At 38.7% G+C, this 19,775-nt stretch overlaps 1 protein-coding gene across 1 annotated transcript in view; it reads left to right on the forward strand.

Moving 5' to 3' along the window:
* The window catches only part of ephb6 (eph receptor B6), a 41,657-nt gene that overhangs the window by 12,206 nt on the left and 9,676 nt on the right, over window positions 1-19,775 (forward strand). Inside the window, exons 3-5 of the mRNA XM_028470389.1 lie at window positions 5,511-5,783; window positions 8,094-8,263; window positions 8,336-8,631. Of these exons, the coding sequence (XP_028326190.1) occupies window positions 5,511-5,783; window positions 8,094-8,263; window positions 8,336-8,631 (739 nt within the window). The remainder of the gene's footprint in view (window positions 1-5,510; window positions 5,784-8,093; window positions 8,264-8,335; window positions 8,632-19,775) is intronic.

The following is a 19,775-nucleotide window of genomic DNA, read 5'->3' on the forward strand; positions in this document are numbered from 1 at the left end:
TAGTGCCATTGAATGAACTAATACTCGTAGAAATTCTGGATGTAGAAGATCTTTTCAAAATAATTATTAGGTCTTGAAACTTGAAACATCCAAAAAGTGACAACAATGAAGAAGGTATAGGTCACATGTGTCAAACTCAAGGAACGTGGGCCAAATTCAGCCTTCCAAAACATCAAGGGGCGGATTCACAAAGATTTGAAATAAAGGGTGGTAATCCAGTTGCTTCCCTAAATCCGTTAGTGACACGGTTTCCTCACCTGCAGCGCGGATTTTACTAAGATTGTAGCAATCATTAGTGCACGAGCAGAACTGGAGCAGACCGCCCCTATTTAAATGAGCGCTTTGCTTGTTTAATGTGAAGACGTCAATGCACACAAGCACAGTGACATTTGAGGAAGTAAAGTTTCAGGCAGATGGAAATCTCTGTCTGCTGCTCAAACATATAATAATGTAGAAAACTAAATAAAACAACTTAAAAACCTGATGATATTTTTTCTCCCTAATTTAATGTGGGTGCTCCGTCAGGTCCTGTAACATTGCTCTGATCAGTCCATGGAAAATCGGCAGATTTGAACAGAAACTGTCCTATTGATCTACCATTGATCTGAGTTAATGCAGCAAGTAAGTCAATCAGTCTGCATTATTTGAAGATGATCTACTGACCATCATCCAGTAGGTCTGAGCAGCGCTGTGTCACGCACACTCTCAGACCAATGCGCCATCAGTGATCACCACTGCGTAAATTACTCATCTGATCCATTGATTCTGGCCTGACATCAACACTTTGACGGTGAAAACATGGAGAGAACGACACAGACTGGAGCAGTGCGTCCGAAGCTACATCGATTCATTGTCTTCTCCATATATCCATCTCTGCGCACAGAGACCATCTGCACCGCTGCCGCCGGGGCCGCACTTCCAGCCTTTTTTTCTCTCTCTCTCTCTCTCACACGCACGCACGCATGCAATCACACACACACACACATACAAACTGGAGCCTTTTTTCCATCTCCGCTGTGTTTTCTGTCAACTGCGTGTGTGTCTGCACCTGCTTTTCAGTGGTACAATTTTTCCATGCTAAAACAATCACCACGAACAGTTCCAAATTTCATGAATCGCATTGCTTCCCCTGCATTAATTTATTTGTATTTCCTCCTCCCATATTTTTGCTGCCCCTGGGAAATCCGCCTCCTATGCATATTCATTAGAGGGAAATGCGCTAAATGGAATGAGGGCGCATTGTGACACGCTGATGACACGCAGTCCTGATTCCCTGGTCTTTGTACTCCTTATTAGCACGTGGAGTGAGGTTTGCACATGTTTTGAGTAAAAATTATAGCAAGAATATGACTCTTTGTAAATCACTAAATAAAATGTAAATATCTCAGTCCCTCCATATTCTTAAATTCAATAAAGCTCCACCAAATTACAATAGGGCTTGGAGTACTACATTATTTGCTATACTATTAAATCACTATTTTTTTTCTAAAACCAGATTTTTTCCCCTGCAAATTATCACTCTGAATTCTGGAAAATTACATTGCAAATTTGAATTACAATAATTCTTACAAATGAAAACACAAACACCACAATTTGAATTTTTCTTTCTGAAAATCACATGGATTTTTTTCGATCTGGCCAACTGGGTCCTATATGTAGGGATGTCACCATTACAGATTGTCTTGGTACCATTATTGTTTGATAAATAATTGTGATATTACAGTTATCGCAATTATTTTTGCATTATTTGATTTAAAGCTACCAAGAATAGGTAAAATCACATGAAAACTCCTTATTGGTCTTGAATTTGCAGTCCTTTGCATCCTTGGATGCTCTAAAAACAAATAAATATATCAACAATGTAAAATAACCAAGAAAATTGTTGATAAACCCAATTGGAATGAAAAACTAATCATATCTGCTGAGTAAACAATCAATAAATGTTACATTTTAACTACAGCGTGGATTTCTCTCATCAGGGTTGAGAGCCATTGCCTACGATAAATGTCAAGATGGAATTGCTGAGGTTGAACAATAGATCTTACATCCTTGAAGGGATTTTATTTCAGGTTGCCACATTGCCTGTAGCTGTGTAAATCATTGTAGGTCGCTTGGTGGTGTGTTTCGGGGCAGTTACTAATTGTTATTTGTGTTGCGTGACTGTGTGAGGGTCAACTGGTAGGTCAGTTAAATTCAGTCAACTGTGATTGATTACTGCAGCTCACTTCTAATGTGGCTCATAATCACATTCATACATTGTTGTTCATGTGTGACACCGGGTCCCTTCAGACGGGACTCCCTTGTGACTGCCTGAGTAGAACATAAACCCTGCATTATTATACATGCTAGTCTTTACTAAGTAGACCAACCAGCTACTTTAGCAACATCTGGCAGGCAAGTGCACTCGTAGAGAGTCTTTTATCTCATCTTACACCGAGCTTTAGCTTTACTCAATGTCATTATCGCCTCGGTCTGCCTCCAGTGTCGAGCCATATTTCCACATGATGGTTGATTAATTAGGGCTTCTTGTGCTTCAGGAACCTGTGAACCATGATGGTAGCGTCTAATAGGAGGCTGTGTGCGTGTGTGCGTGTGTGCGTGTGTGCGTGTGTGCGTGTGTGCGTGTGTGTGTGTGTGTGTGTGTGTGTGTGTGTGTGTGTGTGTGTGTGTGTGTGTGTGTGTGTGTGAGAGAGAGAAAGAGCATGGCAAGCGTTCGCGTGAGTTTTCCTTCTTTTATTCTTTATGGTCCCTCGATGAGAAGTGCTTCTAAGGAGGCGATATGGTTATTTGACCTGGGGCATCAAGCTGAGAGAAGTAGAAAGGCAGACAGAGGAGAAGGAGGGGGGGTTAGTGTGCCGTACTCTTTTTTAACCCTTTGCTTTACCCGCTATACACTTCCCTTTTTTATATATACTAGTGCAGCGCCTGTAGGAAGCATGTATTGCTATAGAAAAGTGGGAAGTTTAAGTTTAATATTTAGCGCTGTAATATAGGTTAGCATACATCTGCAGCTTGCTGAGAGGAGGGAGAGGTGTGTGTGTGTGTGTGTGTGTGTGTGTGTGTGTGTGTGTGTGTGTGTGTGTGTGTGCGTGCGTGCGTGTGTGTGTGTGCGTGTGTGTGTGTGTACTGTGCAGAGCATAATAGTTAGCACTGTAATACAGACTGCATATGTATAGTGAAAGCCTGTTTATTTTTTATTATTACTATTATTATTAGAACTTATCCTGAGTTACCATAACTACTTGTCAACATGGAGCGGTTCTGCAAGGTGTGGGGGTAGGGCGTCCAAACAAATCCGATGTTGCATGCCATTAAACCAAGCAGCAGCCATGTTGAAAGTCTCAGCTCTGTTTGTCCCTGAACCGCAGACATATATATATACTGTATATATATACATTGCCTGAGGCTTAGGGTCCGTGCATATTCTTCTCTTGTGCTTTCCTGTCTTCCCATCAGATTTCCAATCTTTTTCTGTACTGACAGGCGTCTTTGTTTCAGCCTCTCTACCCCACCCACCCCCCCACACCTACTTTTGATGTGCTCTGCCCTTCACGTCTCCAAGCCACTGGATGTCTGATTCATTTTCTTCCCCTGCACAACCTAGATTCAATCTTCAATCTGCACTTTTTTGACTTTCAAACCAGCAAAACATTAATTTTCTGCTATAGGCGTAACATTTCAATCTCTTATTATTTACCCTTTTCAGCTTTTCCATCATGCAATTGCATTGTGTGTGTGTATGTGTGTGTGTGTGTGTGTGTGTGTGTGTACATATGTAGCAGAAGCCCGAGCGTGCAGTCCCCTGTGCGTGTCCCTAGCTGTGACCAATCCCCGAAACCACCACCACCACCACCCCATCCCCCACTATTCTTTTCCAACGTCGGAGCGTGGCTCTCTGGCATTTCAGTTTGAATTAAATCACAAAGATGAGTCGTTCCTTTCTTACCTTCTCTTTCCAACAATTCATTCACCCTCCTCCCTGTTGCCCCCTATTTTTTTCCTTTCATCAGGAAAGGAAAAAAGTAGATATAATGGAGGGAGGGGTGGTAGCGTGATGAGGTGTAAGGTTTTAGTGTGGGGTGACAAGTTAAATTAAATCTGTTTTCTCTTGACGCTGTGCTTTTTATTCAGTCTAATTCTATTCCTCTACAGTTTTTAGGGTTGTTCTCCATCTGCGTCCCTCCTCCCAACCATGTGCTCGTTTCTATGTCTGACAGTGAAAAACTCTCTGTAGGCCTGGAAGAGGAAAAACTGCCCTTTCACTTTTTAGGACTGACAACTCACTGATCTTATCATTATTCCATTTGGATTGGATATGAATGCCCTTTCTGCTTTGTGAACAACCCACACTGGCTGTCAGATCTACACAGAAAAAGGAACACAAACACACGAAGATAGGCTACATAAACACGCACTGCATCACATAATCCAAATGCATCCCAATGGGGTGTCGAGACCTTTTGTCCTCTTACCATTATGTTGGAGAATAATGAAGATCAGGCTTTAAACATGATTCCTTTGCAATAATAAAGGCACTGCTTGTCACTTGGGGCTATTCCAGCTTAAAGCAGAGATTTTTTCATCCTCCGAGACACCAACATGTATAGAATGAGTGGAGCTAAACCTGGTGCCTGCATTTGCCTCTTGTCTCATCTCATAGTCTCTTTCTGAGCCAATGTGTCGACCAGTCTACGACTACAAGTCCTTTAACCAGATTTACACGTGTTCAAAATTTGCTCATTTTTATTGCACAACAGCTGTCACAAGTCAGACACGCAAGCGCCCGCCACCTGTCACATGTGAACAATGGCACACATGCAAATGCCAAAAAGGAAGTAACACAAAATACAAGCTTGTCTGTGCAGAAATTTATCAGTAGTAAAATTAACATTACAAAGAAATGATTTTCTTGCTTTCTTTCTTAAAAACAATTTAAAGGCCTTCAATTTCAGTCTTTCTGCAGAGATGCATGTTGGCACAATCATTAGATTCTCGTGTGTCAGAGTAGGGAGACATCTCAAACATGTGGGACAGAGGATCTCCAGGACCAGACATCAGCAGTCTTTGATGCAGATATTGTTTTTTATTTGTAATTTCTGTTTTAGTTTTTGCAAAACCCGGACCAGAAACACCTGCATATTTAACAACTCAGTAATACTCTTGCTCGTGACTATTTTCAAGAAAGGATAAGTAAAATGAATGCATAAATCAAGGGGAAACTATCTCAGAATTGTCTTTATTGGGATTATTTGCAGTGTGGGTGCGTATTTCCTGATCATAATTGCCATGTATGTAACCCACTAACAGTGTCTCAAAATTTTACAAATTGTTACATGATGCTTTGCTCATAACTGACAATCTAATTGAACTATAGGTGGAGAAATACATTACAAAAAGTGTATGTTATATGAATTAATGTGTGTATGGGGGAGATTTACACACATTACTTATAAAGACGAGGAGCTTATTTCAGATGTTTCTTAATAATATTGTTTTTTTCTCTCTCTCAGTGGGATGAGGTCAGCATTCTGGACGATCGGGGGAAGCTGATTCGAACCTTTGAGGTCTGTAATGTCAACCAAAACCCACGTCTACAGGACAACTGGTTGGCTACCCCTTTCCTGCTCCGACACTCAGCGCCGAGGGTTTTTGTCACTCTGCGTTTCTCTGTGCGTGACTGTGCCAGCCTGCGTTCACCGTCGCCCTCCTGCAAAGAGACCCTCACCCTGTTTTACAAACAGGCCGACTCTCAGAGAGAGCTGGAGAGGACCTGGGTCGCTGAGGTGAGGTGTAACACTGGATGCTCTATGTTGATTGTTGATGTTTGTATCGGTATTTTGGTCAAAACCGTGAGCTAGCTCCTTATTTATTTGGAAACTAATGTTTTGGATTCAGAACAGACTTTCTTGTTTCTACAGTAGCCCAGAGAGGACAAATCAAACCCAGATTTTTGCTTCACTCTTACAGTCATGTGTCATATATATTTTCATTTCAAAGAGAAGGATAAGGACATCTATACTTGGTTAATATTGTTTCCTAAGAAATTATGCGCTATAGGCAAGATTTTTGATGGAATTCCCTTGCATAACAATAGATTCACTGCCAATTTAAGTTATCCTCTCACAAGAACATGAATATCTTGGTCTTTGATCGTTTATTTTATTCATAGAAAACAAAAAAATACAGTTATCTAAAAATAAATAGATATAATATTAAAAAAGAAATGTTCTAAACAAAATGTAAAAAACAGTAAAAATTTAAGAAAGTAAAATAAGCACGACCTCAAGTATTGCATTCTGGGGTCTTGTCAAAAAACTAAACAATCCCCACAGAGGGCAGTTACAGTCCATTCAATGAACTTGGGGTTATTTTTTCATACTGTTATTTAGTTCAAAGTGCATGTTTTATTGTTTATTCATTTTTTAATGTAGAAAAACCATGCACTTTGAAAAGGCATGCAAACTTCAGCAGCACAGCGAACCAAGAATACTGTAGGAATTCATACAACAATATATTTTCTAATAATAACATTTTCATGACAAAACATGTTTTCGTGTTTGTAGTTTGAAGGTAATGGTGTGATCTTATTAATTTATTCAAAGTATGTAAAATTTTTGTGGCTATTTGTAGCTGTACAGCAGGAAATGACCTTGGATACGCCCACCTGTCGTTGTTGCAGCCAGTCAATGTTACACTGTGAGCATATAGTGTGTGTCTTGTTTTTTGTGTTTGTGTTTTACTGGTATATTCTGCCTCTTCTAAAACCAAACAAAGATATGAATTCCATATTTAATATCTTTAGCGACTCATTTCTGATTAATATTCACCGTAGCGTTCCATAAAATGAATAAAAAAACCCACTCGGTCCTCTCTGGTTTGATGCTGCTATAATGTAAATTTTTATCATTGATTTATTGTTGTTCATGCTAATGCTGTACAAAGAGGGCAGAACCCTCATCATTCCATGACATGTATTGATCACAAGCACCCTGCTAATTGTTGGACAATCTGATGAGGATTGATGGCTTCTTTTGGTCACCAGCCATGGTTGCAGTTTAGAATAGCCTCAATAAATGTACTACCACTTATATATTTGTGTCATACTCATAACATTTTGACTACATAGTTACCGTTGACATTTTACTCCAGTCTGCTTAAAAAAAACATTCTCAACATTTAGACTATGTTGTGTTTTTGACATTTTCCATTACCTTTTAAAGGGTTCCAGCAGTCAATTGTAATTGCAAGCTTTCGCAAAAGATCACACAAGAGTTTAAGTCTGGTTACTTTCTTTAAAAGTATTTCTCGAAAAATCAGATTGGAACATTGCATCGAAATCAACAACTTGACCTGACATGCAGCCGAACATGGCAGCCAACCATGGATTGTATGTTGAGGTTTAGGATTGTTCAAAAAGTATAAAAAAAAAGTGTTTTTTAAATAAACATATTTTGTTTATTGGTGATACATTAAGCACATTTTATGTTATACACAGAAGGTACATGACTAGTGCCACTGGTACCCTTTAAAGCTTGTAAGGGGCTGGTGTGTCTGAGGAAGATAAGCAGTCTGTGGGACATTCATGCTGTTTGTGTGGACAAATGTATTTGTTTTTGGGGAAATAAAATGCACTCATCAACTCATCAAAGCCTTTACCTCTGATGTGTTTTATTATTATTTATTTCATAGCGTATTCCACAGGGTTTTTCTTTACTTCAAAATCTAACATTGAGTCATCGTCTGGTAATCCTGTAATGCAAGGAATATAAGATAATGACCTTTAAAAAGGGTCAATAACTCCTTTCTTTGGATGAATGAGAAGTAGACTTATTATCTATCTATTATTAAATGATCATTTAACAAAACTATACATTATTCATTAATTAATGACTTAATTCTTTTTAAATGATTAAAACTGGAATCATTTGAAAGTATTTGCATCATTAAAAAAAGTGGTACAGTAATAATTTATAGATTGTAAACTATGTCTGCGATATTGAGGTATCAGGTCCATGATCAGAGATGTGATTAAAATGGTTCTCTCTGAACTACTTACGATACTTGCCCTCTCTTCTCCTGCTTTGCCTCCCCAGCCATCCAGTGGAGAGAAGGACACCAGGGAGGGTTGGGTAAAGATCGACACCATTGCAGCGGATAAGAGTTTTTCTAAAGTGGAGCCCAGTTCACCTCATCAGTACCAGCCCAACAGATACAACCGCATTAACATCAAGACACGCAGCTTTGCCCCGTTAACACGCCAAGGGTAATCATCTCCACTTTGTTTAACATGTGTTACAAACAACACAACCACTGGATGTCCTCCATGTTGTCTCAGGTTTGTCTTGGCCATCGTGGACAGCGGGGCATGTGTCTCCCTCATGGGTGTTTCTATCTTCTATCGACGATGTCCGGCCACCAGCCTCTACTTGGCCTCCTACCCAGCGACTCCCTCTGGTGCAGAGGCCACTGCCTTAGTGCCTGTGAGCGGGATGTGTGTCCCTCACAGTAAAACTCAGGGAGGCTCGGCCCCCCGTATGCACTGCAACACAGAAGGAGAGTGGATGGTTCCTGTGGGAGGATGCATCTGTGACGAAGGCTTTGAGCCCAACATCAACGGGTCTGCCTGCATCGGTGAGTCCAACCCCAAATGTGTTGTCTATCAAACCTGATTATGTTGTTACACAACTTCTCAAAATCAGTAAAAATCTAATCTGTTATATTATGTTGGGGTCGCTGTGAAAAAGAAAAGGGAAGTAACAGGCAAGGCTAGAATGTGTTTTTAACGGGTGACGATCCGGTTTTTAGCTAAATGAATTGTTAAGAAAGACTCTGGTTCCATTTTGTTTGTTTGTAGGGCATTTCAAATTTATTTATATAAACACTTTGAATAATTTCAATAATAATTAGGCTTGTAACTGGAGGGTCACTAGTTCGAATCCAACCTTGGTCATTACTGTGGGATGTTGAGCAACTCCATTAACTCTAACTGCTTGTGTTGTTCATCACTTTGGATGAAACCGTCTGCTAAATAAAATTGTAATTGTAATAAAATAAGTAAAAATTAAAATAAGCAACAACAAAATAATATTAATTATTATTATGGCAATTAAGCATTAATACCATAAACATTACCCAAGAGGTAAAAATTAGAACCTAAACACCTTTTCTGAGGAGAGAGCTGCCTCAAAATCTTTATGTAAAAATTATGTGATAAAATACTTGGCATTCACGCCTCAACATTTACTGACTTCCCTTCAAAAAAAACTTTCTCACACCTTAACAACAAAATCATCCATCCATCCATCCATCCATTTTCCGACCAGCTTGCTCCCTTTCAGGGTCACGGGGGTCGGCTGGTGTCTATCGCAGTAGATGTGTAATCTTCCACGTTTATGTACTCTCCTCAGTTCTTGTACTTCAATTATGAAATGTGTAAATATTTTCACCAAGAAGCCATAGGATAAAAAAGTTATCGACAGTCAACTTTTCCAACACTTGACTTCTTGTCAATTATGCTGTGTGTATTTTGTGAGATATGAAATGTTGGGATCGATACTGAAATGAGCTGCTGTCATCCTAATGTGCTGCAGTGCTTGGCAGAAAGACCAGAAGTTCAAACCAGGATAAGGAGAGGAAGTACATTCTGCAGAGTTGTTATTGTGTAATATTAGCACGTGTCGTTGGGCCGCAGTGGGATTTTACCTCGAAATCCTCTGAATGCACAGCAGGAAAACTGTCCAGCCTGAGAGAAAAAAAGGAGCGCTGGTTTAATAAAAGCCAAGACTACAGGTGAGAACAGTAACAATGGTGCTGAAGTCAGCAAAGGTTAGAAAGCCTTCATAATCCTCAAAGTGGGTGTCAGTAAAGGTAAAAAAAGGAGGCTGAAAATGGAGAGATATCCTGGGAGGAAGAAAGGGCTGGTGGGAAAGAGCAGGAGGAGGCAGTGAGGGAGAGAACCAGTAGGAGGGATGTGACACATTTAGGTCATGGCGATGTAATGGCCACTCGTCTGTAAACAAGTGACAGAAACCAGAGGGGGAGAGGAGGGAAAACAGGGAAACGTCAAGAGCGAGTAAGAGATAAAGAGAAGCAAATGATTGACTCAAAGAATTTAGCAGGAGGGAAATCCATGCAGAGGGTGTGAAGTGATGAGTGAAGGCTTCTTTCAGGCTCTTTGTTTGAAGTGTACACTACAGCTCCCTGTGACACACTCAGTGTTTGTCCAGACACGTCGCAGGACTCAAAATACTGGAATGACAGCCTAAAATCCCCACTCACAAAAATGTAATTGCTGGAGTCTGTGTAACGGCAGCGCTGCTAATCCTGAAGCGTTGCCAAGTCAGCTGTGAAACGTGGTCAGGCTCTTTTGCTTATACATCTGCACTCAGCCCGCAACTCGTGTTTGTCTGAGTTTGATTGATTTCTACTGACAAATCAAGCCTCGACTTACACAGACTGTCTATGAATGATCCGACATGTTGCTGCCCACATTGCTTTGTGTTCCAGCTCTGATTTGATTGTGTTGTTGATCACTTCACTGACTAATGATATGAATTGGCAACATTTTGCTGTTGCCTTCTCTCTCTGTGAGAGTGAAGAAAAGAGACAGATGGTTCTCAGGAAATGTATTTTTTTCCCCCATTATTTTGAGCAACTCTGAACTTGATCATCTCATGGTTTTTTGTTGAAAGTGTCTATTTGTGCGGTTGCCGTACAGACAACCCCCGTTGCTATTGGTACGGTTACCAAAGTACAAGTACGTAGCATCCTAGGGGATAGGGTTAGGATTAGGTTAAGGGTTAGGTTTAGGGTTAGGTTATAACCCAATACCGCAAAATGTTTTAGGGTTAGGGTTAGAGTAAGGGTTAGGATATGGATAAGGTTTACTCTTAATCACATGACCCAAACTGGCCAAATAGAGGCGCTGCGTAGGAATAGAATGTCGGCATTTTGATAGAGCAACCATACGGATAGCCACTGCCTTTTTGTTTTGTTTTTGTTTTGTTTTTCACTAATATTAATGCGACTATGGACACTTTCATTTGGTTCAGAACAATTATTTTCACTTCACTTTTCACATCAAGAACTGCATCAAAAACTCACATTCTGCTTGTTTTAGACAAAAAGCTTTTGTTATTTTGATGACCTGCTGTTTGAATAAATGAGTAAATATAATGCTTTTAACTATTTGTGTGAGAATTCAAGGTTTATAAAATGCATGCATCACATCAATCACAACATGATTTAATAAGAGCAGAAAGAGCAACTTGGTCCAGCATTAAATGATTGCATTAACTACACATAGCACTAAAAGCTTTTTTATTTTAAAGGCAACGCATTTCTTCATTTGCAAAAGAAGATCAAAATGAGATTTTGTGACGCTAAAACATTTTATTGAAGCGGGGTGGAAGATTTAAGCAGTTGTGCATCTTAAAATGAGCTCCACTCTGCTCTTTATTAATGTGTGCTTAACAAAATTGAGTTTACCTTTGGTCAACATCCACATCCATGCATTTTAAATGCAAATATATCCTCAAAATATAGTTTGTCTTAATTTTATTACATAAATGTTGATAGTTGATAGAGCTACCTTCATGGATTTCCTCCAAAGAGCAAAGTGCTCTTTGAATTTTAGTTCAAGAAGTCATCATTTTGCATGTTGGCTGTTGATCTTTAATCATATTTTACAAAGCATTTTTCATAGGTTAAAATGAACAAATCTTTATTTAATACTTGCATTACTGTGAGTTCAGTGTTAATTCTCACCTCCGACATTGAAGGAATTAAATGTTTGTTGCTGAATAAGTTGAATTAGAGCAAACATCATACATCTTAAAATGAAAATATATATCATTTTAAATACAATATTATCTCATGTACATGGGATGACCTTGTTAAGTACTTTTCACCCTGTGGATGGGTGAATATGGCTGATATTGTGAACCTCTTCTTCAGTGGTAATTGAAGTGCCTTATAAATCAAGTTCACGAACCATTTATCATCACCTATTTAAAGTGACACAGCAATGTGTCATCAGTCTTGGATTTATTAGACAATTGTATGAATGGGTATGAAATGAAATGTGCATGAATGTTGGTGGTGGTCATTCGTGCATGAATTGGCAGCCACACTTCTGTCAGTAGTGGAGCCGCCAGGATTCAATTTCATAGTACGCACTAGAGACGCAATGGTACAGTTTTCCCACTGTTCGGTATGCATCACGGTTTTTGGGCCGTGGAATGGTAAAATGGTGAATAGACTTGATTTATATAGCGCTTTATCACCACACTGAAGCCATGCAAGGTGCTAGTCGACCACTGGGAGCAACTTAGGGTTCAGTGTCTTGCCCAAGGACACTTCAACACATAGTCAGGTACTGGGATCGAACCCCCAACCTCTCGATCAGAAGACGACCCACTACCACCTGAGCCACGGTCGGTAACATCGAAAACATCGCAATTAGGTTATTTTCTCAAATCGTACAGCTCTAATATATATATATGTGTGTGTGTGTGTGTGTGTGTGTGTGTATATACACACACAACACATATATTCATACTTGCATATACGCACACACATATACATAAACATTAGGGGTGTAACGATACACAAAAATCACGGTTCGATACATACCTCGGTATTGAGGTCACGGTTCGGTTCATTTTTGGTACAGTATGGAACAAAATGCAAAACATTTGCTTGTTGTTTTTTCGAAACTTTTGTAAACCAACAATGTGTTTAACATTACACAGAATATGAAAATAAAGTGAACAAAAAAATATTATACAGCTGTAAAGTGCTGTCTGGTATTAAAACATTTTCTCAAACAAAAAATACATAAATTATTATAAAAATAAGCTCCTCACAGCTTGTTAACAACTTTTATCCGCTGCCATAAAGACTCCGATGGAACAATGTCGGCACACTGCCCTCGTTTTATCCACTGGTCTTTCTCCGTTGCAGTATTTCACCCGGAAGCCTAAGTGTTCCCAAGCAGGAGACTTTAGCGACAGGGGAGGGTCCTCCAGCCCTGGTTCTAGCGTTTGCCATGACGTACACGGGCTACAGATGTAGCTGCACGCGGAAGTAAACACACGCAACTTCCGGTTCATTCCCGAAACTCACCATGCACAACCCTGTACCCAAACGAACATCCTGCACCGGAACGTGTATGGTTACACCCTTAATAAACATACATATATACATGCACACTAGTGGTGCCCAGCGGGCTACCCGCGGGGCCTGCGAGTAACCTGCGGGGCGGGGCAGTGCGGGTGAAGAAATTATCAATTAACCTCGGTTCGAGTTGGGGCGGGTAATTTTTTAAACTGAAAGTGTAGGTATCTGCTATTTTACGACTGTCCGTGAATGCATCGCAGCTGTGAGCCAGTGCTGATTGGCTGTGCAGCGTGCGAATATTGTTGCATCCCTAGTACGCATAGATCCCCCCTCCTCGGCTCAAAATGACCGCCTTTTTTCCACACCTGCGTACAGGATTCCAGCCGGCGGCACCACTGTCTGTCAGTATGTGTTCCTGAAACAAACTTTGAACCTTTGAAGCATTATATAAATCCAATTATTAGTATTAATTATCATGCAAAATCATTTTAGATACTTTCACTAGTTAAAAAAAACAACATTTTGTTATGAAGCGTTGACTACGAGAATAGTAAAAACCTTTTTCATTAAAATCAGGGAATAGACACAAAACTCCAAAATATGGCTCATTTGTAGTGGTTTCTATTGAGCTGTTTGAAAATAAAAGAAGAAAAATAACCGGGAATGTATTAACAAAAAGCTGCTTAGAGGTGAGATCTTTACTCAAACTAATTTTATGAATGGTGATTGGCAGATGATATGACATTTACTGGTAATTTTGAATTGAAATAAGTTAGCGGAAAAAGGATTTTCTTCTATATTGACCTCAGTTAAGATAAAAAAAAGACAATTCTTGGATGACTCCTCTGCCTCCTCTTGTTAATTTGTGATTCGTTTGGATTTTAAAAAACTCTCCATCATTTGAACAGGTGAGGCATAGACGGTTCATAATTACAGTTGGCAAAGTGGCATTAAACATTATTGCTTAATTATTTATTAAAACCTTTCATAAAGCATAAGCGCATCCAGCTTCTGTGTGATCACTGTGACATTTAGCAAACAGCTCTGTTCGAAATAAAAGTCACGACAGCAAGCACTGGCTCCCTGCTGCTGTCGGGTTTTTTAGTCAGGCAACACGAGGACATCCCTCCTCAGAGACAGAAGTCAAACACAGCATTTGGAACAGTTCCACCAATCAGACAAACATGAAACAGCCCTTTTGTTTTGGACTGCTTGAACTGGTCTGAGAAAACTGTATGTGACGGTGAGAACGGCCTCTTGTGTTTGACTCCATTTTAAGCCACTGTTGAGGATTTGGGACAAAGATTAGTGGCAGATGCTCAAATGGGCTTTGAGTTCATTTGAACCTATCTACAAAATGTATCGGCACGTGACAGCGTTTAGAAACGTAGAGGATGAAAGATTGTGCCTTTTTATCATCGAGAGCCCTCAGTGTCAGCACGGACCAGTCCATTAAGTTATGAAGCTCTATTAAATCAAATGAACGCATCAGGCATTTCTGATTGTCAAGTAATTCTGTTCATATGGGTTTTTATCTTTATGTTGATCAATTAAATGAATCAGCTGCAGCTCAATATAATACCAAACAAATACTCATGGGGCACCGATTGTAAAGTAGTGCATGCTAAAATAACAAACTATTTTTTTATTTTTTTTTAAGTTACTTTTGACCAGATTCACAGCAGTATTTGGTGAATTTTTTTCTAGTAAAAATATAATATCAAATGTTAAATACTAAATCTAAATGTTAAATCAAAATGTTAAAACTAAATGTAAAATCTAAATCTAAATGTTAAATGTTCGCTTGCGTCAATGATCTTTTATTTTAGTTACTTCCGGTGAATTTGCATATTCGCTAAATATGTAGTTTCAACTGTGACATTTATTTTTAACGTTTAGATACAACATTTAGATTTACCATTTAACATGTCAATTTAAATTTAAGATTTACATTTACATTTAACATTTAGATTTAACATTTAGCATTTAAATTTAGCATTTAAATTTATTATTTAACATTTAGATTTATGATTGACATTATGTTTTTACTAGAAAAAATCTATAACAAATTTCACAAATATTGCAGTAAATCTGGTCAAAAATAAATAAATAAATAAATAAAAAATCACATTATTAATAAGAATCAGAATTCCTTTATTAATCCCAGGGGGAAATTGCTTATGTTACAGCCACAGAAAAAAAAAATCACAAATGAAAGAGTAAAAACGTTAACAAAGATGTGGTTTGTTGCTAAATGTTGCAAAAAGATGCTATTTATTTTAGCTTGCGCTACTTTAAAATTGGCGACCCATACTGCCTTCAACATGCACTTTTTTCCAAGCAGAAATCTTATAAAGAAGGTTTTATAGATTCATCCCCTCACAATAGTATTTGTCTGGTATTTTTCTCGGTTATTATTTCTAACCCTTCATCAAATGCTTGTTTTTTTATCCGTATTGATGCTCCATAACTTACCCAACATTGCTTGCAATGTAGATGAGGTGCTGTTGCCAGTCCAAAATAGAAGAGAGGATGCAGAATATTTATTTTTTCTAATGTATTTTTTTACTATAACAGTTTATTATTTTGTTTAGTTTGTGCAAGTTTGTTTTGGTTGGGATGTACAGTGTAAATTGATTTTGTGGGAAAAAAATAAAATATATTTGATTGTGTATTTCTGTGTTCTGAATATAAAAACTATATTCTCAAATATTTTACAACACACTTATGTATGTACTGTCTGTAGTAAGTGTAACACTGGACAAAAAAAGGCCTAAGCCATTATGATGAATGGAGAAGAAGTGTTTTACATTGAGCACATCATTTGAAATTTTGAGAAGAAATTACATTATTTTGAATGTAAAGTTTCATTTTGCAGGAGAATTGAGGGGTTTTGCCCATTGTGTGTGTTATTTTGGATGATTTGTGTGTAGAGTTTTAAGAGTATGAAGCATGCTTTCAGAAAATGTGTGTAAACAATCGAGAAAAAACTGTAATAAAGGTCAAACTTCATTCAAAGCTCAGGTCAGTGCAACGATCGATCGAACTCACTATTGACTGCTGGCAGAACCTCAATGGGGGGGCGTGGCCCAGTGATCATAATAAATCAACTCACACATCAAAGCTTTTTGTGGAGGAATAGTATTGACAGTCGGATCAAGTAGGCTGTGTAATGTCAGCAACAACTACAATTAATGTCTAAATAAATCCCCTCTCCACAGGCTGTTCAATAATGATTATTTTCTACAACAATTAATCAAAAGTTAAATAAACTTTGCACAAAAAGTAATTAAATTTGTGTGAGTTGACCTCTGAGCAGTGGTGGACAGTAACAATGTAAATTTACTTAAATATTGTACTTAAGGAATATTCCCGGGTATCTGTACTTTACTTAAGTATTATTTTTGGGTGATAATTCTTGCTTTCATTCCACTACATTTGACAGACAGATATTATACTTTTTACTCCACTACATTTCTATGGATTCTCTCATTACTTTTTCTCTCTTGTCAGCTTTGGTTGTTTCATTGCTTCAGTTTCTGTGGATCCTCATACGGGTTGTCCCAGTTCTACCATAACTTTATACGTCATGCTGGTCAATGCAAGAGCCAATCAGAGAGAAGCAGGTCATGTCTAATAGCAGTGTTGTGGTTTGAAGATCATTTATTTGTTGGGAGACCTGGATTAACCCTAGAACACTATGGGCGGGTGTGGATGTTCCCCTACCCCACGTATTCCCCTCAGGCACATGTTCGGGTGATTTAATAGTGATAGTGTCACGTTATTACTACACTGTATGTCCTGGCTGTATCTAAAATATATATGTGCTCCTGAAATGTTCATGCAATCATTTTTTAGTTCAGTAGTTGTAAATAAATATCACAAAGTGGTGATTTCAAGGGAAATTCATATGGTGATAAAAAAAAAAAAAAAAAAGTAGTTCTCTTCACCAGGAAAGTGCCCCAGAAATGGGTGGACCAAAGACCAATAAGTTTCCAATTAAATTTTTCAGTAATTTTGGTTAGTATTTTAAAGTCCACCCATGTTAGGCATGGCATAGATAAAAAATAACACATAACACAACTCAAATTTCTCATGTATTGTCACATTTTGATATAATTTGATTGTAGTTACTTTTCATAAGTCTTCCGGCGATAACGATGGTGTTACTAATTTTTGTAATAGTGTTAAGGGTTAATGCAGAGTCTGGTTACCCAGCGCTGGCTCATCAGGTTCATTCTGGTTAGTCACAGTAACTCAATTGCCAGATGAAGGAAAACTACAATACCCTACATCCATTACCTCTCACAAATCTCCCCAAAGATTGATGTCCCCATGCAGCACATGTCCATAAGGTGTACTGTGAGACGCTCCATCAACAGGTTGGGGGGTCACTGGATCACTTTGTTCACAGCATTCTCACAATTTCAGGATAAACTATATGTCATCTGCCTGGCTAATAAATGTCCCGTACCTTTTGCGGCATTGTTGTTTGACAGCTTGCTCGTTTGTGTGGAAGAATCCGACAAATGATTATATGGCGCTACATATGGCTGCATCCTGTTGGAACTTATGTGGAGATGGACACGATTGGAGCACAAACACACTAATGAATAGCTGCATTCTATGACGAGAAGACGAAGAGAAAACAAGGCCTTCAATGAAACACTCTGTAAAGAGACTTTGCATTAAGACCAACACGTACCAATGTTCCAGAGTCATCTGCTTATGTCTGTGTATGTGTGTGTGTAGTTGTTGGTGTGTGTGTGTGTGTGTGAGAGAGAGAGAGAGAGAGAGAGAGAGAGATTATGCTGGTAGCCAATGGAGGGAATGAGTGCATGAAAGAACAGGAGTGGAAGGAGAGATTAAGTGGGTCAGTGATCTGATGGAAAAGAATTATGTTAACCTCAAATTATTCAGCTCATTGCTATTGTTTTCTTTTTGACCTTTAGAGAAATTAATCTAACTTTCATCTCTCATTTCATGTCTATCTTTTCTTGGAATAATCTCTCTTTAGGATCAGGAATGGGTTTGTTCATGTTTACGGCAGCATATTTTTTATTGTCAGTGATCCAAAAAGAGCATAATTCTATTGTTGTTGGAACATGAAAGAGGATGATCTTTTCAATGCAACACTTCCAAGAAATGACTTTGACCTGTGCTGGAGTCAATGTTCTCATGTTATATATATATTTCTAATGTGAAGCGTTCCATCAAAGTGTTCAAAAACTGTGTGCTTTATAGCTTGGACAGGGGAGTAGAAAAGGTTGGATGTGGCTGGAGGGAGGTGGGGGAAGTGGTTGTGAGAGGGCAGAGGGCTCACTCTGCCATTGGTTGCTGTAATCGTGTGGTTGATGATGAGTAGGAGAGCAGCGTTGTCGCTGGAGCTGATAGCACTGGCAACAGCAAGGGGCTTTGTGGCAAAGTAGTGTTTTGTGTCAGAGCCATACTGCAACACCTCTGGTAATGAGGAAATGGGACATAAAATATAGAGGAAGCGTTATTCCTTTTATCTTTCTGTCTGAAAGTTTCTTTATTTTTCTCCCTTCATCCTGCATGTGCTCAAAGACAATATCCTTCAACAGCATCATTCATCTGCATGCAACATCTTTTTTTTTCTGTTTATTTAAACTCCCTTTATGATATCCCTGCATCTGTTTGCTTCCGAGGGTCTCAGTATGCCTCTTCACACCTGTTTAAAAGCAAACTCAACTCCCAGAGACAAGTGAGAACACAAAAAGCCTTTTATCCCTTTATTCCTCCCGCATTGCCTCTTCGCCCACCCCCAGGTTTCCACACACGCGTCCATTAAAGCGTACAGTCTTGGGCATGCTCATCGTTTTTGACAAGATTATATAAATGAGGTCACAGGGGTTTAGTTTGGTGGACCACGAGGATGCGCACACACACACACACACACACACACACACACAAACGCCTCTGTTATGATTTCAATCTCAGAGCACCTGAAGAACAATAAAACGAACAGAAAGATACAGGAGCGCACACACACACACACACACACACACACACACACAGAGATACACATAGCACATCAGAACGCATACGTTTATAGAAGCCGTGTATACCTGTCCTGTTGTTGATCTTAACATTTCTCAAATTTTTCACCGTTAAATGTTTCCAGTAATTTACAATAACAGGTATTATGGGTTGAATATCAGACCTGAAAAGTAGGAAAAGTGTTGGTCTGAATTGTTTTGTTTGTACAAAACAAAACATATAAAAGGCAAAAAGCCTCTCAAATGTATTCCATCCATCACGTTAGCATGGAATGGCTTCATCTTTGTCACAAATGTACGAGTGTGGGGTTTGGGTTGTGAAAGAAACAGCAGAATGTCTGTCTTGCATCTTTATTTGAAACATTTAAACATAGATTAACGATTCAAGATTCAAAGTGTTTATTATCATGTGCACAGTAAGGAAACATGTTTCCCTGTACGATGAATTATTACTTTGCTGTACTGGATACCACAAAGATTAAAAACAAAGAAAAGAAATATATAATAAAAAATGATAATGATAATAATTTAAAGTAATTGAAAGTAACGTACATACAGTAACTGTAGATATAAAAATATATCTATAAAGTGTATTTATGACTGACTGTGTGAAAGTGTGCGTCTTTATAACATGTA

Source organism: Gouania willdenowi, chromosome 16 (assembly GCF_900634775.1).
Source record: "Gouania willdenowi chromosome 16, fGouWil2.1, whole genome shotgun sequence".
NCBI classification, from domain to species: Eukaryota; Metazoa; Chordata; class Actinopteri; order Blenniiformes; family Gobiesocidae; genus Gouania; species Gouania willdenowi.